This window comes from Cupressus sempervirens, chromosome 6, assembly GCF_028749045.1.
Source record: "Cupressus sempervirens isolate cs-2001-9-10 chromosome 6, ASM2874904v1, whole genome shotgun sequence".
NCBI lineage: Eukaryota > Viridiplantae > Streptophyta > Pinopsida > Cupressales > Cupressaceae > Cupressus > Cupressus sempervirens.
In genome coordinates, this window is record NC_143123.1 from 48,202,255 (window position 1) to 48,229,078 (window position 26,824).

A 26,824-nucleotide genomic window follows, 5' to 3' on the forward strand; every position below is an offset into this window, starting at 1 on the left:
ATTTCCAACCATGCTTAAAAGAAGCTCTTCCATTTCTTTTATAGTGTTCTCACAAGAGCTCCATTCTTCGTTTTATCAATGTGGGATAAAACATAACTCCCTTTATGTAACTTATGTCTCCAATGTGTTATAAAATAAAGGGGACTCTTTTAATTTAAATATTTTCCACAAACTATAGTCTATGCATTAATAAAGTTAAATATTTAAATTTAACTTTATAAAATAGCTTTATCAATGTAAAACAAATCTTATCAATGATAAACAAGTCTTCTTGCCGATTCTAAACAATTACCATCGACATACCGCTGCCACTGGATGTCCACCCATGCCCAAGATGACTTACTATAAATAGTAAGTATGCCCAAAGTTGCTTCAAAACCCCTCAGAAAGACTTGCAACTGAAACTATCTAGGCCAAATGGCTTCTAAGCCCCTTTAATGTCCTGGTTAGCCTACAGGACCGTGGGGAAATAGGCTAACGACAACATCATGCTATGAATGCTAAAAATGGGACATTACAAAATGACCCCCTTTGAAGCTCTATATGGCCGCAAATGTAAAACTCCTGTGAGCTGGAATCGATTGGAAGATAGAATTATTGTTAGGCCTGAAATGCTTAATGAAATGGAAGATTAGATAATCCAAATTTGTTAGAGATTGAAGGAAGCCAATGACAGATAGAAAAGTTATGCAGATGCAAAAAGAACACCTAGGGAATTTTTAGTGGGAGAAAAGGTACTATTAAGAGTAAAACCTCAGAAGAGTACTATCAAGTTTGGTAAGAATGCTAAGTTAGCCCCAAGGTATGTGGGACCCTTCGAAATATTGAAAGTTATGAACCCAATAGCTTACAGAATTGCCTTACCACCAGCCCTTGCAAGGATGCATGAAGTCTTCCATGTGTCATACCTTAAGAAATACATTACTCATAATAATCATATAAATGATTGGAACGTATTATAGGTGCGAGAACTAGGGGTGGTGGAAATAGAACCACTCAAAATACTTGAGGTGCGTAAGCTACACTTACAAAATCGAGAGGTGACTCAATGCAAGGTCCAGTGGGATCAATATGCAGAAGATAATGCCACCTGGGAAGATTATCACGAAATCTTTCAATAATACCCTCATCTTTTCTCTAGGGCTAGAGCTTGAACCTTTGCTTTCTTGAAATGATCTGAATAGATATTGTTTAAGTTTTTGTTGTGATCTTCATTAGGGACGATGAACAATTTAAGGGGGAGGGTATGTTACATCCCAAATTTTGACCTAATTTTAAATTTGTTCATAGCCGTTAGGGTGAACGGATTTTTCTTTCATAATCATGTGAAGTAGGTAGTTATTTATACTTGTTGTATTAACTGTTTAATAAAGATGGTTATTATCCATTATTTGTTGTGATGTTTAACAGTTGCTTGATTTTGGAATTATGGTTAGTAATTAAATTCTTTTAAATGTTAATATGAAAATTATTATGGAATTTATTATTATCATGGAAATGTTGCACAGGTGATTGTAGGAGAAGATGAAGGGGGGAAGCATTGCTAAACGGGATCAACAGAATGAGATATTAGCTTAGTCCAATCATTAGGATGACAAGTATGACCTTAGATTGCCTTGGTAAGGACCTAGTGACTTGAACTTCAGGATGCAATTGAAGGACCCACATGAGCTATTATTTGATTGACCTTTCCATCACATAATTATAATAAATACCTATGTACATACACAGATATAAGAATAAAATGACACTATAATATTATTATTTTTTTAATAATAGTATGATGTCACCCCATAATTATATCCATGTGTATGTAGATAGATATAAACCTTAATTATTTTTTATTTATAACCTTCAAATCTTTTTCCATCTTTTTTATTTCATTTTTCTTACGTGAAACCGATTGTAACACTAGGCATATTTATTGGGTGTTCAAGAGCCAAGACATTTCTTTTATGTTACGGTTTCTTGGAAGCCAAAGAAACACATTATCTTTTTATTTAAGAAGTCGAGAGAGAGGCGGAAGACTTTTTTTCAAGCACCCAACTCACATATTTCCAAGCACCCGACTTCTATATTTTCCAAGCATCCGACTTCCATCTACCACCCAATACCTCTGCAAATACCATTTGATATATTTCAACGTCTATTGCCAATCTCTTTTTTGCCTTGTATTGATCTTCTTGCTGAAATTGTGATATATTTTGTATTGGTTTTTGTGTCTGAAGATCATTTTGAGGAACAGTTGAATCACAGCGTCCAACTAGACTCCTATCTTCCAGATTATATCAGGTTATGTGGTCAATCATGTTCCAAGCATTGCTGAATATTTTTCTTTATCAAATGTTACTGAAATCTGATTACCATAACAATATACTATAGTTATACTCATCATAAGTATTATTGGTTAGTTCCTCTTAAGAAAGAGTAATTTATGATGTAATGAAATCATGATTTAAATATACCATTTGGAAGTCAGAATCAATGATATTTCTGCAAGTCTTTAAGCCAAAAACATATAATATTCATGAATTAGTTGAGAATCAATGGATACAGCTGATTGCTTTGAATTTCCAAGCACCTAGGACTCACTGGCTGTATAGCCATGGAAAGGTGAATAGGTGAGATGAAATCTGCAAAGACATGGAAATAAAGTCAGACATGATACAATAATCCTAAATTAATTTCATTTAATAGCTCATGCTTGTCTATAATATTGTTTCCCTATTGTCAAGTCGAGCGGTGGTAATCAGGTCATCAAACCCATCAGGAAACCTTGGCCAAGGTCGTTTAAAGGCATGTTTGCTATCTTTGATCACTTGATGTTAGTGGTGCCAGTTATTTAGACATGTCCATCCATAACTGTGTACATTCTAAACACCAAAATGCTCAGGTGGCTGGACTAAAAGTATCCCAAGGCCGGTCTCGGGGTGGTGAGGGCCTTTCTAATTTAATAGATTGTGTAGGGATAAGTATAGTCCAAGGTTGGGAGGTTAAGCCTAAGTCAATGCTTCTCCTCTTACTGAAAGCCGAGGCTTGCACAACCAACTAAAGACTCACCAGATATTACTTGTATGTTCTTCTTCTTTTCATGTTAAGCATTTACTTTACTTGTATGTAGAAAAAGATAGTTAATTGTTATTCTAGTTATTATAGTTGATCATTGATATAGTTATTTTGGTTAATCGTTGTTTTAGTTATTACAGTTGATCATTGATATAGTTATTTCAGTTGATCTTTGATATAGTTATTTTCAGTTAATCGTTATTATAGTTATTACATGGTTATTTTAGTTAATCGTTGGTAGTTAAATGCAGTTAATGTCCCATGAAAAGGAATTCAGTTATTTGTTCAACAATTTGTTGGGAAACAACTCTTTATAGATCGTCTTTGTTTTGTTATGAAAAACCATTTCTTACACCAACAAATGATGAGATGTAGAGATAAAGGAGCCAATACAGATTGACGAGGATGCAACAACTTTAGATGCAGGGTTGGTTAGTGTTCGTTTGGTAGATCTTGATCTCGAGTCCAACAATTCCAGCGTGAGGAGTTTTCCTTGAGGGATGACTAGAGGCCTCCCTTCATTACATTTTGACATTTTGTACTTGTTTTGATATCATGCTACTCATGTAATTATCTTTATGATATTTTTGATATAATAGAAATCTTCCATTCTTCGTTTCAACATTTTTTATTTAGTATTCTAATTTCTAATTTCTAATTTGATATGCAACGATCCATTGTTCAATGTTAAAATATTTAGTATTTTCCATTTGCAAGTTTGCTGTTCTTCTTCTTATTCTATTGTACATCTTTTGTAAGTAGCATTTCAAGTACTATATGTATAGTATATAGTATATACATCACCCCTCCCCGCTGCCACCTTGCAGCTTTCCCCCTGCCATCCCCAAATTGGACCCCCTTGTGCCCCCGTCCTGGAAACTCATCCCGCCATCCCTTGGTCCCCTAGTCCCCTAGGGCCTGTGTTACACTGCATCTAATGGTGATTGGATATTTAATAATGAAAATCGAGTTTACAATTTAAGGGCAATTACATTGTGATGTTTCTAAAAGAAATAAACATAAACAAATGTTGGAAATAGAAACTACCTAAATAAACTAAGATGACCATTAAAGAAACATACTATATCTAAATAGATTGATCTGAATTTGCATCCAAGGGTGCTGTTTTGACATCTTCATTGAACATATGTAGATGTGTGTACTTCAGTGGAGTCATTTTTGAGCTGTGTCATGCATTCCTCTTGACATATGATATTTTTTCCATAAAAAATTCTGCTAAGAACTACTCTTCCTCATTCTCCTCATTTGTCAGATAATGCTTCAGCGTAGTCATTTTGGAGCTGGGTCATTCATAGCTCTTGAGATTATGCATTTTCTTTATAAAAAAAATTCTGCTATGAAATCCTCTTCTTCCTCTTGCTCCTCATTTGCTAGATAAGGTTTGAATTTCTTCTCACAATGTCCAATCACCATTTCAGCTAAGAACTATTCAACAGATAAGAAGTCTTGATCAAGAAAGATAAAGGTGACTGGTACATCATCACTTTTGTTAACAATCAAAATCCTAATAGATTGCGTTTCTGTTGAACATTGTGGGCAATGGGCATGATATTTTCTGATGGTGCTAAAGGAATGCTGAAACATTTTGAGAATAAAATTTTTCAAACCCATGTCTAACCACACAGATTCCTGGATTTTGAATTTTAGAAGAGTTGTGTAGAATATAAATTTTAAATGACTTCGGATGTTTTGAGAAACAGGCATCTTCTTTGGCTTCTTTCCTTGACTTTGTAAGCATAACTTGTTCACATTTAAATACAGTATGTTCAATATTTCTGCTATAAACCTAGACTTTCTCTTTTACCAAATATTTTTAAATCAAACCTTGGCTATGATAATCAAATGATCTTTTATGGATATACATGTCACCAGTATAGAAGTCATACACATTTTACTAATATCGAAATCATAAATTCAGGGCAATGTAAATGCATCATGGACGCTAGTAGTTTTCCTCTTTTGTAACAGAAATTTACTGTTAGCTTTATGTATTCATACAAATCATTGTTAAAAACAAAGTTCAAAGGTATTTTTTTATGAAGCAGGTGAAAATTTCAACATCAATTTGTAATGTCAATATTTGTGATGTCCACGACTCTGTATGATATGACAAAATGGATTTCAAATTCCAATTTTGAGCAAATCTTTGTGAAAGTGCAGCAATATAAACAAAATTATCATGTATCTAAAATGAAATCTATCATGCTGAGACCTCTGATATTCCATGGAATTGCAAGCATTTGCTCTTCATTTTTTCCAGAGCCTTTACTATACCAAATCTGTGATGACAGTCCTTGGAATCCAGTTAGTTATTTAACAGATCTATACTGTTTTGTGTTGGCAATTTCTCTTTTTGGTCATTCTGGAAATTCGCTAAATGATAACTTTTGGTTTGTTTTTGATGGTTTTGGATCTAGTCATTGGATGGAATTGTTGTCTGCTGCAGAAGGCATGCATTATTCCTTAACAGTCTCTGCTATTTTGCTTCTATGGTGTAAATTGTTTCATTTTTTCCTAGGGCGGTAGAGGTAGGTTAGGGACTTATTGAACATACTATTTGAGAATTGGTTTTAAAGGGTAGAAAGATCCATCTTTATGTCATTTGAAGGGTAGCTTTATTTTCCATGTATTTGCATGTTGGAATTTTATATCTTCTATGGCTTGTTTACTGATACTTTATATCTGAGCTGAATTTTGTAGTGGAGAGGTCTTTGGAGAAATTTTATGTTGGGTTCCAATAAATTCTTATCTTTGGGTTTCTTCTCCTTCACTTACTCTTCCTCATATTGTTCATGTGATGAAAGGCTAGGGCACATTCTATTGAGATGTCCACAGTCATGGTAGACCTGTCATTATAAGTAATGCTTATGTAGTCAATGAATGTTGAACATATCCCAGTCTAATTCAGCACTTCAGATTTTGCAGTGAACTCAAAAGTAAGATTATGTTCACATATTGGTCTTTTAATATTATGCAGTGTAAATTCTTATCAGTATCCAGTAGAGAGAATCAGAAGCCTTATCCAAATAAGATCAATGTTTGGAAGATCCCTCACATGATAGAATTGTAAAGTCCATGGCTTCATGAATGTGGCAACATTTCAGAAATCAGGGGTCCCTCCTTTTCTTGCTTCTGCGTGACAAAACAAAGGATATATGCCTTACTCATCATTGATATATGTATGGATCCAGAAGTTTTCTAGCATGTATCCAGTTTTTTATGGTTTGTGGGGCAATATATGCAGCTGATTTCTGCAAATTGAAGCATTGTTTTTGAGAAACCTTGACCTCTGGTCCTAATATATTTACCTGAAAATCTTTAAAGCATTATCTTCAATAGTTCACAATTTCTGGTCCATTTTATGCATAGAAAGTTGGATCTTCAGAGGGGTCTACTTGCTCATCTAGCAGCCATGTCGTTTTTGGAGGAAAAAATGTCTTTTCAATCAATTTTTGGGAGTGGTACATAAAATGGAGAAGAACTTCTTTAGAAAGGGTACGTCTATATTTATTTATCTGAGATTTGAAAGTGGGAGAAGGCTTGCTTTCCTTTCCTTGTGAGGGGCTTTGGCTGTTGGGCTTTGGAGTATTGGAGGTGTTAGTAGGTGCATGATTTAGATTTTTGAGTATGTTGGCTTCTTTCAATCAGCTTTCCACATTCATCCATAATTAACTGGCAGTTCACTAAGGGCCCTAAAAGTTATAAGAACATTACATGAGAACTCTCTCTATATGACAGTTTTCGCTTCTAAGAAAAGTGGAATGTTTTATACTGATGGAAATCTAATTATTCTGTGATGACTGTTTGTGGAACATAAAGGATTCCAAAATTGTATTTCTACTTTCTTAGCTTATTGACTAAATTATTTGAATAAGTCTAGCGTTCACTAATAGGTGAACTTTGGCCATGAATTTACAGGTTTTGGTGAGGGATTTCAACTGCGCAGTTCAAAAAAATATACTTCTTCAGGTGCATTTGCTTTTAGTTATTTTGCCTCCATAAGTTATTATAAAATCTGTTTTGGTTCAGAAATGAGTTTGGTACCTTTATTTGAAGCTAAACATTTTCCATTGTTTTACCTTGGTTAGATCTCATATTAATGTCTTTTATTCATGAAATATGAGTTGTTTCAAACCAAATTATTGAGATAATGTAGTTTAGTGAGAGTAAAACACCATAGTGAATTTTAAAACATACAGATTTATTCTTTATTTGTACTTTTGCAGGGTCACATGTATTTATTTTTGCGATATGTTTGTTTCTATTCCAATATATTTGGATATGAGAAAAAGGTACACTCTTCAAACATAATGCTATATATCCTTTTTGGACAGTGAATACAGACATGACTTAAAGGACTAGAATGAAAGGAATTTATATATTTAGATTTTGAGAGTTAGCTTATGCCTGTATTGAATTATCACATAACTATAATTAAATAATTAACAAATATCTTCAGAGTTTTGTCATTTTTTATCCTGATTACTCGTCAATATATTAGAAGTATAAGATAATGTCTATTTCAACATTTCTTTTTTCATGTATATTCCCTAGATATACCTTTTATCATTACATTTCAGCTTCCAACTGAAATTAATATCTATATTATTTGTTTTCCAAAGATTCTCATTAGTGTATGTGATCTTTGCTATATGATTTATTGTCTGGTAAACATGCTTCTTTTGAGATATCCACGAGTAACCCTAATTACCGGAAAACCCCATTATAAGAATGTGCACTGTGTCTCTGTCTCTGTAGCCACAATTCCAGTGATTGCATTTTTATATAATATAGCCGTCTGCTTATTCATTCAGTCCCATACCCCAATCTGATTAGCATACCAATCTCATAGGGATACCTGAATTCCTGTGTCTATTGGTACCTATGTGAGCGACAGAATACTATTGGTATTAGATTGCTGTTGCTATTGAATTGTCTCCACACTCTTTTGGCCTAGGGAAACCAAATGATTGGCCAACCTCTGGTCATCTGCTTGTCACCAAGGAAGGGCCAAATATTGGGGACATTACATTCACCTAGGTACTGCGCGAGCACTCAAGTGTCCTTGGGTCTTTCTTTGAGCCCAAGTGTCCAAGCCGTACCCAAGGATGAATTGGTACCATAACTGAACTGGTATGCAGATACGGGACTAAATAAAGGATCTTGGTAGCATAAGAAAAATACATTTGACTTGGACATGCAATTTGTTGTTCCTTTGATTATTTGCATCTATTTAGAATTTATGTAAATTGTTTATTTTGGTTGGATATACTTTATTATATGCTCAGCAAATTCTTTTAGGGTAACAGTATAATATTGTGCAACTTATTTCTTGAATTCTAAATGGATGCATGAATTTGAGTTTCTAACTTCAGTAGGCTAGTGCTCCATCAATAAATTAGTTATTGAAGCTTCTTTAAGTGGAAATGATCTTATCAAACAACAACAATATTAATTAAAATTACTTTTTTGTTGTTGTGAGATCATGGTCCTTTATAACAGTCTGTGTTCTATAATCCAAATTATATCTATAAATGATGAGCTAAATATTCTATTGTTCCGAGATGATATTGTGCTGCAGAAAATAATCCCACTTCGAGATATTACTTCTGTAGAGAAGGCAAGAACAGCAGGAATCTTTCCTAATGCCATAGAGATTGTAGCATGGGGGAAAAAGGTAAATCTTTGTAACAACTGCTGCAGATTTAGTGATTTAATTATGTTTCTAATGGCTCACTTTATTGTGTTCATTATTTTCCCTCTATTTCGCAGCATTTTTTTGGTTCATTTTTATCTCGAGATGAGGCTTATCGGTTGATTGTGGATGGCTGGATGCAACATAGTGAACATGCAAAGACATTTTTGAACTCTCAGGTTGTCGTCATGTCCATTCAGCTAGCATGTTACTTTTCTTTCCTGTAGGTGATTTATGAAGATGGGCTTTGAACTGTTGTTGGGAGGGTTAAAGACTGGAATAATAAATTATTGATATGTAATAATGTCCCTTTTCTTTGCTGTTTGTATTCAATTAAATTCAACAAGATTTTCAACTTTTTGCAGGATACTTCTATAATACCTAACGGTCAACTGGAGGAAAGTGACACCCCGCTTTTGATAACTTTTCCTGACGTGAACCTTGCAGGAAGGTAGAGATCAGGCTTGATTGAGTTTTGTTACAGTCAGGAGAACTATCTAGTTGAGGCCGAAGGTCTATCTGCAGTTTGTCTGCTCCTCTCCTTGTTTTTTTGTTATGCTAGTTTTAAGTTCTTTGACGAATCTGATTTGCAGAGATATTGAGGAGTCACCCCTAGAAATAGAGGAGTCCATTAATGAAATTGTTGCTGAAGATGAAGTCTGCAATTCAATCAATGAAAATATTTCAGAAAATCCAGTGACAAATAAATTAGAAGATTCCATTGTTCACAATGTATCCTCAGATGCATGCACTTCTTCATGGAAAGTAGAAGACGTGGATGCTCCAAAGGGTCTGTTTGCATTGCATCTTCATTATTCATAAAATTTTATATATTAATTGAACACTTCTAAATACTCAATATGAAAGAATTTAATGTTTGTGAAGTACTACCAGATCAACTTTCTTTCGAAGATCATTCAGTCACTTTAATTAATCTGCATAATCTCATTTTCAATATTAATGTGTTACAGTACCTGAACAATTCAAGATAGTTGGTGAATCGAAATTTTCGGTATTCTATTCTGACTTGCATTTCTGAGCATTGAAATTTAATTGAAGTGTCATATTAAGTCAATCTTGATAGACATAAGAATCTCATGGTAATTCACAGATTGATGTGGAGGAGTTTTTCCAGCTGTTCTTTTCAAATGATGCTACTGGTTTTGCTCAAAATTTTCATAGAAAGTGTGGAGATGAAGGTGAACAAATTTTTTGTTATTTCCTTAATAATCAAGTATGGTGATATATAGGAGGCAAAGAGATTTATAACTGACTGAGAAATACGATATATTAATATATGATTTGAAGTCATTATGCTAGCTGTGTTTTAAACTCTTTAGTTTTTTTGTGGTCCCAGACTTTCAATGTACTCCATGGAATGAGGATAGACATTTTGGACATGTTCGTGATGCCTCGTTTCGACACCCTGTTAAATTTTACTTTGGTAAGGACATATTAGCTAATGTATACTGGTGGCTTTAGGTATAACTAAATTAGTTTCAATATTTTATCAATTCTATTCTTTATTTTTTAAGGTTCAAGGTTCACACATTGTCAAGAAGTGCAACGGTTCCGGGTGTACAAAAACAGGTAACTGGTAGCTTCTACTTATTATACAAGAAGTAATCACTGTTCAAATTTGTGTGAGTTATCATATGAAGTGGGCTCTAAAAAAGTATTCTTAATTTCTTATCACCTTTCTAATTTTTATTAGCTGATAGGATTGTTTACAGATTTCTTATTGAAGAGTGTGAGGATTCTTTCTCACTTTTATTAGACTTTTCGTTCAGATTTTTAAATTAAGATTTCCATAAATTTTTGTCTTTTAAATGGAAATTACATTCAAGATTTCTATTGCGGTTCTAATGCCCAAGCCTTAATTCAGTTGGGAGTCAGATTTGCAAGAAGTAGAGCTCTTTGCTAGGTATCAGATATGTTTAGTGATCTGTTTGAACCTATGAATATACCAAAGATTTAGGCTAAGAGAGACTGTTGCAAACTAAGGAAGGATTTGCAAGATTTGTTGGAAGTTGAGGGACTTTGCTTGAGAAGAAGCTGGGTTGATTGATGTCTTGTAGAGAAAAATACAATTGTGAATTTGTGGTAGCTAAGACCACTTGAGAAACCTTTGTATGTATATTGGCCTACTGAAGGGTGGTCTGTAACCAGAAAGGTCCTTAGAGATTGAAAGTGAAGCTAGAGAGACATTTGAATTATGAAAATTGCAGTGCGTAATTACAGCACATGATCACGAGTGTATAGTTCCTTGGAGAAGGCCATAAAGCTATTAATAGATTGAAGAAGCCTTAAAGGGAAAAATAAATATTGCTTGTGGGAAGCATATGTTAATAAAATATAATTGTGTTTAAGTGGGACATATCAATTACTTGAATCAGCTTTCAGTTGGAAGTGGCAGAAGAGACACTTGGGGTGCCAGAAATATGGAAACACCAGTTTGGTAGGTCTTTAAAAATAAGATTTCACAATTGCCCCTATGTAGCGCAGACAGTTGTACCACTCCTTTATATACTTAGAATATAAGATGCAGTCAGAACATTGCAAGTATTTTATTTTCAATAGCACAAAAAGTCTGTAAACAGGCCTTGATTTTAAATTGTTTTTGATTCTTACTTGTTGCATAGGTCCAATTAATCACTATCCTTGCACATGATATAATATTTCTATGGTGAAATACATATATAGCCATACGATTCCATTTAACAAAGGAGAGAGGATTCTTGATACTTTGAGCAAAGGGTGTTATGGTGAAGTGCATACAGTTGTACATGTATATCTATGGTATGAGTGTATTGATGATGATTGAAAAAAATTTCCTTGCTGTGGACTTGTTTGGCCATCATTACAAAATTCAGTCAGTGCATTAGTCATTACTCAAATGGGGGTATATCCATGTTATCAAATTGATCTATCAAATATAGCATGTGGTTTTTTCTTTTGATAAGAAGCCAGTAACAGTTATATTAAAGAATGTTAAGTATAGAGATATTATGATTTTATATTAGTCAATTATTATCCCTAATTCTGCTGATTTCATTTAAACCAAGTTATTCAACAGTTTACAGGTAAAAAAGAAGATAATGATTAATTATTGAACTTTATAGGCCACAGTATCTGCAGTTATTTCAAATGCTTCTACTAGTTCCAGAAGGATTTGTAGGAGTCCTTAGGTGCTGATTTTGGTCAAATCTATTTACTTTATATTACTTTTATCAACTGCTGTGTTCTCATGCAAGTGTCAACATGCACTAGATGGTCTGATGGCCCATAATGGGGTCCTTAATGGTCTTTGTGGTATGTAACTTCTGTAATTTTAATTCTGGAAAATGCTTGGTGATTGCTTTTCTTTGGAGTTTACCATGCAAACTAAATAAATAATTTATCGATGTCTAAATATATGACTACTGTTTTAGTGTATTACAAATCTTATGTAAGTACTAACAATACCTGTTTGAATCAGTCATTTGGTGGTCGAAACATCACAGCAGATGAATGACATACCTTATGGAGATTATTTTCGTGTTGAGGTATGGACAATGGAAGACATTAAGCCAGAACATAAATTATTTCTCTCTCTGCATTCTTAGAGCATATCCTTTTTGTTATATCTGATATAATTTAATTGTTTTGCATTTCTTGTTGCCATTTTAGAAGCTATGGAATTTAGTGTCGAATCCTAGAGGTGATAACTTTTGAAATTATTCATACCATAAATTTCCTAGCACAATAAAATGCAAAACAATGGTGCTCTTGTTGGTTAACATTTATTGTTGTGATTGGTTACTGTTCTTATGGTAGTTTTAATCTGAATTGGGTACGTGGATATGGCAAGTATTTTTTGAGAGTTGGGCACATCTGTACAAAAAAGCATAAAAGTCATAAACATATATTAATTATAATCATATCTGTTAAAATTAAAATATATTACTTATTTAATAAAAAATAAATATATCAGTTGTAAATTAAAAAAATAGTATTAATTTTTATTTATACATATAAACAATGAGAGGAAGAGAATGAATGCATTATAAATTAAAATATTACTAAATTTTTTTATTTTTTAGCAAATACACGATAAGAATTATATTTTTTTTGCTCGGTAAACGGCCTAAGCCTTGATACATTTTATTAATAACTAAGTAAATATACAAGTATATCCCCGTTCTGACGGGCACAGGTAGGAAAGAACAGGGAAAGAAAACCTCCTGTCTTGCCCAGGACCTTAGTCCTATATTATACAATAGTTAAAGGGGCATACCCCAGTGCTTACATCAAAATTTCCAGATTTTTACAAATGTCTTCCAAAGAGGAATCAGATTGGAGGGAGGATTATCACCATCTGTCTACATTCACCAACATCAACAAATGTTAAGGGTTAAATGTATCTTAAAGCAAAACCAATTATAATAAGTAGCCACTTGGTCCTCTTATTTAGGATAAATTACATGCTAAGATTGGAAAGTTATTAATAAACCCAGTTTGTTATACTGTTAATTAGATTTTTATCATAATTGAGAGGTCTATCTTAAATAATTTTTTATAATTGTTTAGTTAATGTTATAGTGTTAGAGATTTTGAAATAAAGATAAAATTACATATGTGAACCAAGTTCTTTAATTTTTTAAAGATTAATTTCCTTACATAGTTAGATGAAGGTTGTATCACCAATTGAATTAAACAAGAATCGAGGGAAAGGCAAACTGAAAATCCATCTATAATATCTGAGAATTTTAAAGATTTCGAAAAATTCTATAGCGAGGATTACAATCTAAATTAACAAATCATAAGCTTAGTACTTAAATCCATTAAAATTTGTCCTATTATTGAAACAAAGACATGCAAAGCAAAAGCCATCTCCACATACAAAAGGCTGTGTAGTAGCTAAATATATATTCTATTAATATATGCTTGTCTGTACAGTAACCCCTATAGCCCGTTTAAATGAAAGATACATATGATAAAAGAGTATAAGGCATATTCGCTTGATGATCTAGCAGTAACGGCTTATCTATAGAGGCACCCTGTTTTAAAATCGGGTGATACAAGCCAAAATTTGATATATGATAGTATTCATATTGACCCACGAGATTACTTACTTTTTGAGTACCATTATAATTTCTGACGCTTCATGCAGAGAGCTAGCTGTTGAACCAGGGGGAAATTCAAATGTTGATCTGCTCCTACTGGTTTTGTCATAGTTTGGAAGACAGAATTCCACTTCCTCCATGTTGTTGAAATCCACATTTGGTTGGATATAGGCATTGTATGCCCTCCGATAGCCAGTTAACCAGTCCCTTCCTTGGTCTTCGATGATTCCCCTCCATCTCATCAGAAAATTTATGCTTGTTTCCATACGCGGCCATTCATTGTAAAACTTGATATTATCCCTAATAACCATGCAAGGACGTCTTGGGCTTCTTTCCAATTCTTGACTATTGACCTCAAATTCCATGTATGCTTCTGGGAGAGGAATGCGGAGCCAAGCGTCAATGTTTGCAACAGCAATTTCCAAGCCCACTAGCCAGCAAGGATCGAAAATATTGTGGGTGATCCTGATGATATCCCATTTTTCAATTCCTGCCCGAGCCAAACAACCTACCGATAGCCCAACTATGTCACTGTTAGTCCTCCAAGAGTAGTCATAATTGAATACTCCTTCCCCTAAAGCTCGACTAACTGCTATACGGCTCATGTCATCTATGGGCCTCAAAATCCTGTTCCATCGCTCTTGTGTTATTGGCCTACAGAAAGCCATTGTGTGGTTTTCATAAGCATGAAACACGCTGATGTTCGAATCCATTTCTTCTAGCCTATTTCGTCGCCAAGTTTATAGCTAAACTCAAATGCTGAGAGAATGTATTGACAAAAACCCCTAAAATAGCTAATGCGGATGAGTCAAAATTTCTAGATGCCTAATAATGGGAAGGCATGCGAATGATTAATACAACTCCTCTCAAGATCATTATATCGAAAAGATACTGGCAGTAGTGAGGGATTTCCCGTAAATAGGTACTCTGTTTGATGCGTGTGAAATCTTACTAAATATTGAAGTTGGAAAGAGTATGATTAGTTCCTTCCTGTTGTGCGGATTTTAATGATTGAAAGTTAGGGAATTAATACCATCAGCTCCTAGATTTGCTAATTTATCGTCCTCTCTATTGCCTTCTCTAAATATGTGAGCAAATCTTATATCTTCAAATGCCGAAAGAGACTTTATAATTGCTTCTAGTTTAGAGTTTAGCACCCAGTTTGGTGTGCTTCCTTTTCGAAGCGCATTAATAATGATTTGGGAGTCCCCTTCTATTATAAGTTTTTTAATGTCTGATTTAATACATAGATTAATTCCTTCTTCTACTGCTACTAGTTCAGCCATATTATTGGAAACTATTTCTAAAGATTTTGATCTTTTAGTAATCAAATTCCCTGATTCGTCTCTAATGATACATCCTATTCCCGCTTTCTCAGGATTTCCTCTTGATGCCCCGTCAAATTTAGTTTCTTCCACCCAGATGGGGGAGGCTCCCATTTGCAGGAAAGTCTAGCAAGGTCATCTTTCTTTTTATAAGTTAATGGGGGATTTATTAATAGTGGCCATAGCTTTTTAATTTCTGCATCCTAGTCAGAGAAGGATCCCTCGTCTCTAGCTCTCTTTCTAAGATCACTATTCATGACTTCCGAAATTCTACTTCTATTTTTGAAAATAGAGCTGTTTCTGAGAGATATTGTTCTGAGAAAATTGGGCGATTATGTTCTTTCCAAATTTCCCACATGACTATTGCCGGTGATATATTCCAGAGTTTTCCATATATTTTCTTAGGATCCTCTTTTGGCCATCCCATCAAATGACCTTCCCAGTGTCCTGTTATTGGGGAAGACCAATTGAGTTTCCTTTGTATCCATCTCCAACATTCCTGAGAGAATTTGCATGAGAATAAGAGGTGATCTACATTTTCTTCTTCTTCTTTACAGAGAGGACATCTAGGTGGTCCTTCAAAACCCATTTTCCTAATCCTATCTTCTGTAAGTATTTTCTTTTGCATAGCTGCCCAGAGAAACTTTCCTACTTTAGGAAGATTTGCTGGGTCCCAACATAGGTTCAAAGGTAGGGTGTTGACATCCCATTTCTGTGAGTTGGTTTTTATCCTATATCCATCTCTAACTTTATAGTTTCCATCCTTTGAAACTGCCCATATGAGTTTATCCTCCTTGTCTTTACAAGCTATGGTCCAGTTTTTTAGTAATAGTTCCAATTTTTTCTTGTCTTCTGGATTGATGTCGGTTTCTAAAACTGATTTCCATTTCCATACCTTCCCCCAATTTGATTCAAATTCCTCTAGGTAGTCTTTGACTTTGGTGCCCCATAGGGTTTTCAGTTGTAATAAAGTTTCAGGGGAGAAGTTTGAATTAATCAAAGGAGGACGATAAGAATTATTGAAAGCATGGTAATACATATTATTTTTGCCCAATTCATTACTTCATTCTTTGTTTTACACAATGCTGAAGACACAGTGAGCCAAAGAGAATCCCCCAGGAAACTTGATAGTTAGAGAGGAAAATCTAATTTATGCAAGAAGTTGTAAACGTAAGCAAGTGTTCATTGGAAGTTGGTGGTACCTTTAAACTAAGCCCCAACAAATTGTTTTAAAAATTTTCAGTATTGACTTGTAGAAAGAAATGGTACAAGGTGGCATACATGTAGATTTTAAACATTGAATCTAGTTACTACAAGCATACCTTCCCTTTTAACCATTTTGGAGAAGTGTTTGGCTATAAAATCCTTACTTCATGTTGACCCTTTCTTGAACATTGGATAGACTAACTAGGAAACGGATCCCTTTGCCTAGTGCAACATAAATCTTTTGAAGGCCCCAAGTCAAGATTAGTAAATTTAAATATTCTATCTTCTAATTGCAACAAAGGTTTCCATATGTTCAAAGTTTGTCATTGGACTTCTATGGTTTAGGATGATAATCATAATCTAGACTGTGCTATCCTTTTCACAAGTAGATTGTTGTGTAAAGTGAAGTTAAGATACAATGCCTCTGATTCAAGTGTTGAGCACAATCAGAGCAAAAGCTGAGGTAATGAGGCATGATTTACTAGAAAATCATTGTGGTTTATGTTGGCCATTAGGGCTTCATCTATATGGTTGAATGAACTATATAGGATGAAGACAATTGATGGTTGATATTCTTGGTGAAACACACGTGCATTTAAAATTTGTCTAACTAGCTTTTGAATGATCCTCTCATGTAAAATGTGTTTGATTTTAAAATAATTGTATGTGCACAGTTTGTTCCAGCACTGACAAAAAATAGCTAATTAAGAACACATGGTTGATCAGATAAAAAAACATAAGCATCTGATCAAGGAGTCCCAATCTCTTTTAAATTTTTTACGACAAATAAGAAAGGGCGCTAAATTTATTTTGAAAAGCTTGAGATGTCATAATACTTTTGTATGCATCATGAAGTGAAATGAGTCAGGGTAATCAGTGTAAGGTTATTGGCATTCAATGCATGTCTATGTGACTCGCACAAGACATCATTGGAGCATGTATTATGCATAGTTACACCACCTTGGGGGGACAAGGAGACGTCGGTATGGGGGACAAGTTTTCGAGTAGGGGGGACAAAGGGGCCTCAATTTGGGAAGGTGGTGATGGACAAATGGGGGGGGAGGGGGGGTGTTGTTGTATCTACCATATGCTAGTTATGAAAATATGTATGACATTGACAATATAAGAAATAAAGATGTAAAATTGAAAATTCTAATTTTCTAAAATTTAAATACTTGAGAATTGCATTGTGATTGAACATTGAACTATAAATATTAGAATTAATATACTTGAATCAGCAAAGCCAAATAATAATAGTCATAGCTATCAAATTCTCAAAAGTATTAGTATCTCATCAATCATTTTAAAGATGATTACCTTGAGCAAATGCAACATAATGTCAACTCAATATGATATTCAATGTTAAATGTTCATATATCAAAATTAAAATACCAAGGGAAAGGCCTAATTTGTGGTGAAGGAGGCCTCTAATTATCCCTTGGAAGGGCAACAAGCTCGTCATCATCAAAATTATCAGACTCTCCAAGGTTAAGAACTGCGAAAGGATCACCAACCAGCCGTGCATCTGTAGTATCCTCATCATCATCATTTTGTGATGGCTACTCTGGCTCTACATCCCATCAAGTTGTGTGGCTCTCCTTGTACACGTGTGCCCTGTGATCATTCATACACAAGACACTATGTACAACCATGACAAGTCCACTGTAAAATTGGATCCTTTTGTGCCATAGTTTTTAGGCCTGCCTTTGTGGCAACCCTATAACCCCGAAGAGTAACAAATTTGATCCACTCAAGGCAAACCTTACCAACAGTCTCAAAGTTAAAAATCTTACCAATGCACTTAAAGAACCCTTCCTTCACCTAGAAAATAAAAAATTCAAATTATTGGCAAATAAAAGATTCAAGTATTAACATGTAGAACAATATTCAACATGAAGGTGATTAAAATTAGTAGCATGATATGAATCACCTCATCATCTTGGATCAGTGTGATTGTGCTAGGCCTAGGCATGTACCACTTCGGATTTAATGCATAAGTAGCCATATGTAGGGGAGTGTTTAGGTTGTCCCATCTGCAATGAATGATAGGCCGGATGTAGGGGAGTGTTTAGGGTGTGCCATTTGTGATGAGTGGTAGAATGCTAAATTGGGATCTATCTCTCACATAGCCGTCCTCATCTAGCCAACTATAGAATCAATGCACTCATACACTTCTCTAAGGCTAGGCACATCCCCATCCCCATATCTGATGACCTGGAAAACTGGAGTGATGATAGAGACTATGTATCTTGCATCATTCCAAAACATAATTCAAAATCTCGTTCTCTGCCACTTCTTGGCGAGGCAAAAAAATTCTCGGCAAATATTGGAGAGAAATTGACAACTTCTCAAGAAAATATTGGGAATTTAAAAAATGACTTAAATTTAATTAAAATTCATTTTTTTACAAAAAATCAAAAAGTAGATGTATGTAATGAGTCAATAAATGAGTAAACAAACCAAACAAGCTGATCTAGATATATATAAATGCAGTAAGTAACAAAATCACACCCTCATGTGGAATGCCGATGTAGTCAGAGACTTTGAACTTTGAAGCAAACTACAAATACCGAAATGTATTTGTAAAAACATAAGCAAATACAAATGTCAAGTTCAATATGAAACTAGTCTACATCTTCATCTTCCCCTTCCACGTTGTTAGCCGACTGGATGGTTCCAGCAGTATTTTGCATTCTGTAGCCGACGGTCCGGCGGTGTTTCTGTAGCCGACGGTCCGGCGGTAAATAGTTTGTAACGGATAAAATAATTGTGGCCGACGGACTCCTTCGGGAAGGTTCGGCAGTAGTATTTATATCCCGTCCGGGATCATTGTAATTCATGATTCACTTACTATTGCGAATATTATTCTGCTATTCTGCTATTATTGTCTGTATGTGTTGACTTCTTTACCTGTACGGTAAACATTTGGCGCCATTGCCTTATGAATCTGGAAGGTGGGAGGAATGAAGATTAATGCCAAATCAGCTTAACAAGGATCAAAATAAGGCGAAGGGAAAAGATGGAATCCGTATTGTGCAAGAGAATTTAATTCTAGCACAGCAAGCCGAACGCCGACGAAGATTTCAAAGGATTGCCGACGGCAACCGAAGTGCGGAGGAATTGTTGGAGGAGACTCCGCAGCGGGTGGAATTGGTGGAAGAAGCACGGGAGGAGTTCTTGAATTTGTGTTCGCCGAGGGAAGAAAATTCAGACGGGAGAGCATCAACTCGCACGGCTCGTGGTGCCGACGGAGCACGAGCGTGGAGTGACCTCTTCGTCCAGGATAGACTTTCGCGGGAAACAATTTCGGAGGATCCTCCGTCTTCACCAAGGGTTGCAGTTGTCGACACCTCCGGTGTGGGAGTGCAGACTGCCGGTGTGGGAGTACAGACTGCCGGTGTGGGAGTGCCGACCACTCTAGGAGTGTAGACCTCTAGAGTTATGGCGGGACCCAAAGAAAAATTACCGAAATTTGAAGGCGATGGTACAGCCGACCCTCTCCGACATTGTAAGACATGTGAGACGATCTGGCGGGCAAATGGAATCACAGATGCTGACGAATGGGCCAGGCAATTTCCGGCAACCCTACGAGGTGTTGCGATTGATTGGTTTTCGGATATGGATCCGCAGAAGCTGGATACATGGGATAACATTAAAAAGGAGTTTTTGGTGGAATTTAAACTCTTGCGGGATGATAATGAAATCGTAGCGGAAATTTTCAATACCAAGCAAGGGAAGCACGAAACGGTCCACGTCTATGCCAGGAGATTAAAAGACTTAGTAAACAAAATGGAAAGCAAGCCAGCAGACGGATTGCAGAAAAGGTGGTTTGTGGACGGCCTACGCTTGAAACTACGGAGGAAAATGAAAATTGTGCCACCGTCATCATATGCCGATGCTTACAACAGAGCCCTCGACCTTGACAGTGCACAGAAGACAAAGAAGAAGAAAACCAGCTCCTCTGACTCTGATGATGATGAATCCACTCAGGATGATAGCAGTGACGACGAAGGTAATAACAAAAAGGTTCGTGCCTTACAAAAGGATATGGTTCGAATGATGGAGTTTAAAAATATGCAGAAGGAGCCAAAAAGTAGTGAACTGTGGTGCACGGAATGTAAGACCGACAGTCATACTAAGGGATCATGTCCGACGAACCAATTCTGTGACATCTGTCAGATCATGGGCCATTCGACAAAGGACTGTCCCTTTAACATGAAAACAAGAGGATCTTCACAGGTGCTTCTCACACAGGAGGCTTCCCCGTCAGGAGGTAACGGAAACACCAACGCAGGCGCTACATCTGGAGGATACAGAAATAATCGCCGTGGACAGAATAATAACAACAATAACAACACCAATACGAGCAGAAGCCGAATTCAGTATGATGCAAACGGACGACCAATTATTCAGTGCCGAGCATGTAACTTATGGGGGCATTTTGCGCGAGAATGTCCAATAGCAAATACACCTCACCTATTGTGCCGATGGTGCGGACCCGGCGACCATGATGACTCAAAATGCCCAAAATCCGGAGTGAACTTAATCACGGTTGGAACCAATGAAGAAGAAGTTCTGGCCATTACGCGGCAACAAGCAAAAGGATATCCGGACCCCGCCGAAGAAAAAAAGAAGTTTGCGGCAACACGGGCAGAGGTTGGTAAAGTATCTCAAGAAGTAACACCTTCGACCACTGCCGCCACCTCAGCAAGGAATTTCGCCGAACAAAACATAATACGCCAAATTTTGCAAACAGAGGTGCAAGTAAAGGTAAGTGATTTGCTTCTTACCATGCCCCAACTTCGATCTGCTTTTTCAAATATGACAGGGGAAGCAAGCCTTGAGAAGGAGAAGCCACCAGGAGAACCAAGTCGACGGAAAGAAAAGGAAATTGTTACGGGAGGAGAAGACCAGATGTTGTTGGCACTGACATCAGGATGGCACCCTGCAGTTGTCGAAATGGGGATACTTGGACATGTTCTCACGGACACCATAGTGGACGGAGGGTCCGGCGTGAATGTATTGCCAGAGGAAACTTGGAGGAAACTTGGACAGCCAACATTATGGCCTCCAAGTTTTCAGCTCCTAACCGCTGATCAACATGGTATTAAACCACTGGGTATTCTCATGGCACAGCCGGTAACCATTGGCACTCAGCCGTTTCTAATGGATTTCGTAGTAATTCCATTGAAAAAGAAAGGTTATGATGCCATCCTAGGCCGCGGTTGGCTTATAGAAGCAAGAGCCCGACACGACTGGAAGAAGAACACTATATCCCTTGAAAGTAAAGGCCGTCGATTCGTCATCGATTTGCATACCCAAATGGTAGGGGAAGAGGCCTTGTCATCCGATTCTGAGGGCGAGGAGGATGGAGGGAGACGACGGATGGAACCAGATCAAGAAGGCGTTCTCCGATTGGACGGGGGAATAACGGATGACAACTTGGATTCCGTCAACGGTTTATACCACTGGCAACTGGAGGACTATGAGTTATTTTCGAGTTGTAATGTTCTGTCAATTGAGAACGAATATCCGAAGGAGTTTACTGAAGTTAGGGAGGGGGAATCACCATTGCATATTACACCCGCTCATGCATTCGATGAAGGAGAGCCGATCAAGTATAATGAAGCTACACTGCAAACGATGAATCTAGGGGATGGGGCAGAACCAAAGAACATCCTAGTGGGAGATAATTGGGATCCAGTACTCAAAGCCGCGGCATTTAAGATATTTCTGGACTACAAGGATGTGTTTGCATGGACATACAAGGACCTCAAAGGAGTACCGCCGGAATTATGTGTGCACCGCATTCCGCTGATGGATGGAGCTGTCCCTGTACGGAAGCGACCCTACAGGATGAATAAGAACTATGCTGCACGCGTTACGGAGGAAATCAACCAGATGCTGGACGCTGGCATTATCTTCAAAGTACAGACCAGCGAATGGGTGTCACCAATAGTCATTTCCTTAAAAAAGGATACTATTCAGATTCGGATATGCGTTGATTTCAGATGCCTGAATGCAGTAACAATCAAAGATCCTTTTCCAATTCCATTCACAGATAGCATTCTGGAGGAGGTCGCGGGACATGAAATATACTCGTTCATGGACGGGTTTTCCGGATATAATTAGATTTCTATAGCGGAGGAAGATAAGTTGAAGACGACATTTGTTGTTGAAGATGGAGTCTATGCGTACAATCGGATGCCTTTTGGGTTGTGTAATGCACCGGCCACATTCCAACGGATTGTGCTGCATATCTTCGACAAGATGTCTGTGGGAAATTTCAAGGCCTTCTTGGATGATTGGACAATATTCAGCGCAGAAGATGGACACCTGGCAGCACTTGGTGAATGTATGGAGAGATGTCGCAGAGCCCGGCTAGCATTGAACCCCAAGAAGTGCCGATTCATGGTTCCACATGGCAGACTGCTCGGACACATTGTCTGTAAGGAAGGATTAAAGACGGATCCCGACAAAGTGAGAGTCATTCTAGAAATGCAGCCATCCACTAATGTCACGGAGGTAAAATCTTTTCTCGGACACATTGGGTATTACCGGAGATTTATTAAAAACTTTGTCAAGGTATCCCAACCGTTAGATAAGCTCACATGCAAGAAAGAAGCATTTAGATGGGAGAAAGAGTAGGATGAGGCATTTGAAGGGCTAAAGGTACGACTGGCTACGGCACCCATCCTGGCATATCCGGATTGGAATAAAGAATTTCATGTTCATGTGGATGCCTCTAATTATGCAATCGGCGCAACCCTGGCACAGACTGGTAATCACGGATTGGATCATCCAATATACTTTTCCAGCTGGTTGTTATCAAAGGCCGAGCAAAACTACAGCACGACTGAAAGAGAAGCTTTGGGAATGGTTTATGCCGTACAAAAATTCCGCCATTATTTGCTTGCTACACCGTTTGTGTTTTATGTTGATCACCAGGCCCTGTTGTACCTGATTAACAAACCCGTCATCCAAGGGAGGATCAGCCGATGGTTGCTACTGTTGCGATTCGAGACTTGCTTTATAGATAGGGGCTGGCCGGCAACAGAGACAGAGGAGATGCTGACAGATTGGGCCATGGAGCCGGAATTGGGACCCGTTGACACTCCTATGATGAAACTAGCGCATGAGATTGTGGGACTGTACAAAGATGTTTACTACGGTTGTCAGCGTGCGGAGGCGAACAGAGTCGCAGCAGAGCAGTCATTGGCAGCTGAAACTGAGGCTAGACAGAAACTAGCCACCGACTTGACCGCCCAGCAGGCAGCATGGGCCACAGAGCGGACAGCACTACTGGCAGATTTGGCAGCCGCGGTGTAGGAGAAGGACTTGGCTAAGCAAAGTATGGAGGCAGTGGTTCGAGATAAGGATGCGGCTGAGTATGAGATGCAGTTAGCCAGGACGCAGGCCATGGACGCGACACTTCTTCTAAAGGAGGCCGTCGAAGTGAACTCTCAGATCCAGACAGATCTCCGTATCAGGACAGAGCAGGTGTATGAGTTACGTTGCCAGCAACCCACTTCTGGGACGCCCCCTTCTCTCTAGTTCTTTCTGTAGTATGTAAGTTGTCTCCTAATTTTGTCAGTCGTCAGGAGACGACTTTTCTTTTTGGGGGGGATGGTGTTAGCCGACTGGATGGTTCCAACGGTATCTTGTATTCTGTAGCCGACGGTCCGGCGATGTTTCTGTAGCCGACGGTCCGGCGGTGTTTCTGTAGCCGACGGTCCGGCGGTAAGTAATTTGTAACGGATAAAATAATTGTGGCCGACGGACTCCTTCGGGAAGGTTCGGTAGTAGTATTTATATCCCGTCCGGGATCATTGTAATTCATGATTCACTTACTATTGCGAATATTATTCTGCTATTCTGCTATTATTGTCTGTATGTGTTGACTTCTTTACCTGTACGGTAAACACACGTAGTTCTAGTAACTACTATAGGAGAGGGAGGTGGTCTAGCGGCTCTAGCCGTAGTAGTTTTCTGTGGTAGTGGTGGCCCTGGCAATGACTCCTCTTCATCACTATCATTGTGCTCACTGTAAGTGTCCCCACTCTCACTCCCATCCACATGAATGTCGTCCAGTCCCGCTACAAAACCCTCCTTCTCCATAGCCTGCCTCTCCAACTCATATATGTCGTCCTTGCTAAACAATGAAGGCTGCTCCTGTGCTGTCCAATTACCAAAAGGATCTATGTCATCCAGATCAAGTGGTTGAGTTGCTGATGACATTACCTCTCTTATGCGCAACTTGAGGTTATAATGCACAAAGACAAGGCCATTTAGGTGTTTTTGTGCCAACTTGTTCCTCTTCTTTGTGTGAATGGATTTGAACAAGCTCCAATTACACTTTGTTGTCGGTAAAGTTATAAAATAGCCAATGGGTAGATTAGCATTCGAAAGGACGCGTGACAGTTGAATCACCCCTTCGGAATGGTATATGTACACCATTTGGAATGGACTTTGGATCATGGTTGTAATCATCATTGGAAACACTATGTAATCTCTTCAACATATATGCAAATAATAAAAGGAGTACTGCTCTGTTACATGTTCTTGTCTATTGTCTGTATGCATTAAACTATTTACCCTAAATGATAAACATTTGGTGTCATTGCCTAATGGACTTGGAACAAAGGAAGAGGAATGAAGACTAATGCCAAATCAGCTTAATAAGGATAGGAATAAGATAAAGGAAAAAGATGAAATATGCACTGCACAAGGGAATTTAATTTTGGCACAACAGGCTGAACATGGACGGAGGTTTCAGCAGATTGCTGACGGACACGGAAGCACAGAGGAGTTGTTGGAAGAGACTTGATAGTGGTTGGATTTGGTGGAAGAAACAAGGGAGGAATTTCTTAGCCTGTATATGCCGAGGGAAGAGAATCTAGATGGAAGAGATTAACTTGTACGGCTCAGAGTGCCAAGGGAGCACAAGTGTGGAGTAAACTCTTCGTCTGTGATACACTTCCGAAACAGACAACTTCGCTTAACAAGACCCTTCTTCACCAAATAACATGGCTGTGGGAAATAGGACGACTGTCCAAAATAGTGCGGGTGTGCAAAACAACGCAGGTACACAACAAGTACCCCAAACTTGAATAGTAATGGCTGGACCAAAAGAAAAATTGCCAAAGTTTGATGGTGATGGAACCATCGATCCAATTAGATACTGTAAGACATGCGAAACAATTTGGATGACGAATGGTGTAACCGACACAGATGAGTGGGTTCGACAATTTCTAGCAACCCTGAGGGGTGTAGCAATTGATTGGTTTGTTGACGCCGATCCCCAAAAATTAACTTCCTATGCAACAATTAAAAAGGAGTTTATCACCGAGTTTCAATTGCTGCGAGACAATAATGAGAGTGTAGTAGAAATATACACCACAAAGCAAGGGAAAAATGAAACAGTCCGTGTATATGCTGAAAAACTAAAAGAATTAATAAATAAAATGGAAAGTAAGTTGGCAGATGGGCTGAAAAAGAGATGGTTCATTGAAGGACTATGCCCAGAGTCAAGGAAGAAAATGAAGATTGTACCACCATCATCATATACCGAAGCATACAATTGGGCAATGGATTTAGAGAATGAACGGAAAATGAAAAAGAAGAAGAAAAGTAGCTCATTCGACTCAGATGACTCGTCTTTGGAAGAAGATAGCAGTGGTGACGAAAATGACAGTAAGAAGGTCCGAGCTCTCCAAAAAGATATGATCAGAATGATGAAGAGATATAAGAATGTGCAGAAAGAGATGAAGGGAAACGAACTATGGTGCACAGAATGCAAGACAGAAGGTTACACGAAGGGATCTTGCTCGAAAAACCAATTCTGTGATATCTGTCAAATTATGGGATATTCCACAAAAGAATGCCCCTTCAATATGAAAACAAGAGGGCATCAACAAGTGCTCCTCACACAGTGTCAGGAGGGAGTGGAAACACAAGCCATGATGGTGCTACTTCAGGTGGGTACAAAAATAATAGAAAAGGGCAAAACAACAATACCAACAATAATAATGGGAGCTGCAGCTGAATTCAATATGATGCAAACGCTCGTTCGATGGTTCAATGCCGAGCATGCAATTTGTGGGGCCACTTTGCACGGAACTGTACATCAACAAACACACTAAAGTTGTTATGCAGATGGTGCGGTCCTGGAGATCATGAAGATGCCAAGTGCCCAAAATTAGAAGTGGATTTGATCAACATCGGCACGGACGAAGAAGTTTTGGCAATCACCCATAAACAAGCAAAACTGTACCCCAACTCGACGGAAGAAAAAAAGAGATTGGAAGAAGTGTGGGCAAAAATTGAGAAAGCAACGCAAGCAAAGAAATCACAATTGAAGGACACTACCAGTACCTCAACGAGGAACTACACAGAACAAAACATCA

General features: G+C 37.5%; 1 protein-coding gene and 1 long non-coding RNA gene across 3 annotated transcripts in view; both read left to right on the forward strand.

Annotated features, from left to right (window-relative positions):
- The window catches only part of VAD1 (GRAM domain family protein), a 98,618-nt gene that overhangs the window by 32,460 nt on the left and 39,334 nt on the right, over window positions 1-26,824 (forward strand). For both annotated transcript variants that reach the window (XM_089786636.1, XM_089786638.1), the window contains exons 3-13: window positions 7,006-7,056; window positions 7,314-7,379; window positions 8,669-8,764; window positions 8,860-8,961; window positions 9,148-9,233; window positions 9,376-9,572; window positions 9,754-9,794; window positions 9,894-9,981; window positions 10,140-10,226; window positions 10,318-10,372; window positions 12,261-12,327. In XM_089786636.1, the coding sequence (XP_089642762.1) occupies window positions 7,006-7,056; window positions 7,314-7,379; window positions 8,669-8,764; window positions 8,860-8,961; window positions 9,148-9,233; window positions 9,376-9,572; window positions 9,754-9,794; window positions 9,894-9,981; window positions 10,140-10,226; window positions 10,318-10,372; window positions 12,261-12,327 (936 nt within the window). The remainder of the gene's footprint in view (window positions 1-7,005; window positions 7,057-7,313; window positions 7,380-8,668; window positions 8,765-8,859; window positions 8,962-9,147; window positions 9,234-9,375; window positions 9,573-9,753; window positions 9,795-9,893; window positions 9,982-10,139; window positions 10,227-10,317; window positions 10,373-12,260; window positions 12,328-26,824) is intronic.
- Window positions 1,411-3,688, forward strand: LOC149551066 (uncharacterized). Its single transcript, XR_016353280.1, has 2 exons — window positions 1,411-3,072; window positions 3,442-3,688. It is a non-coding gene; the product is annotated as an uncharacterized LOC149551066 (long non-coding RNA).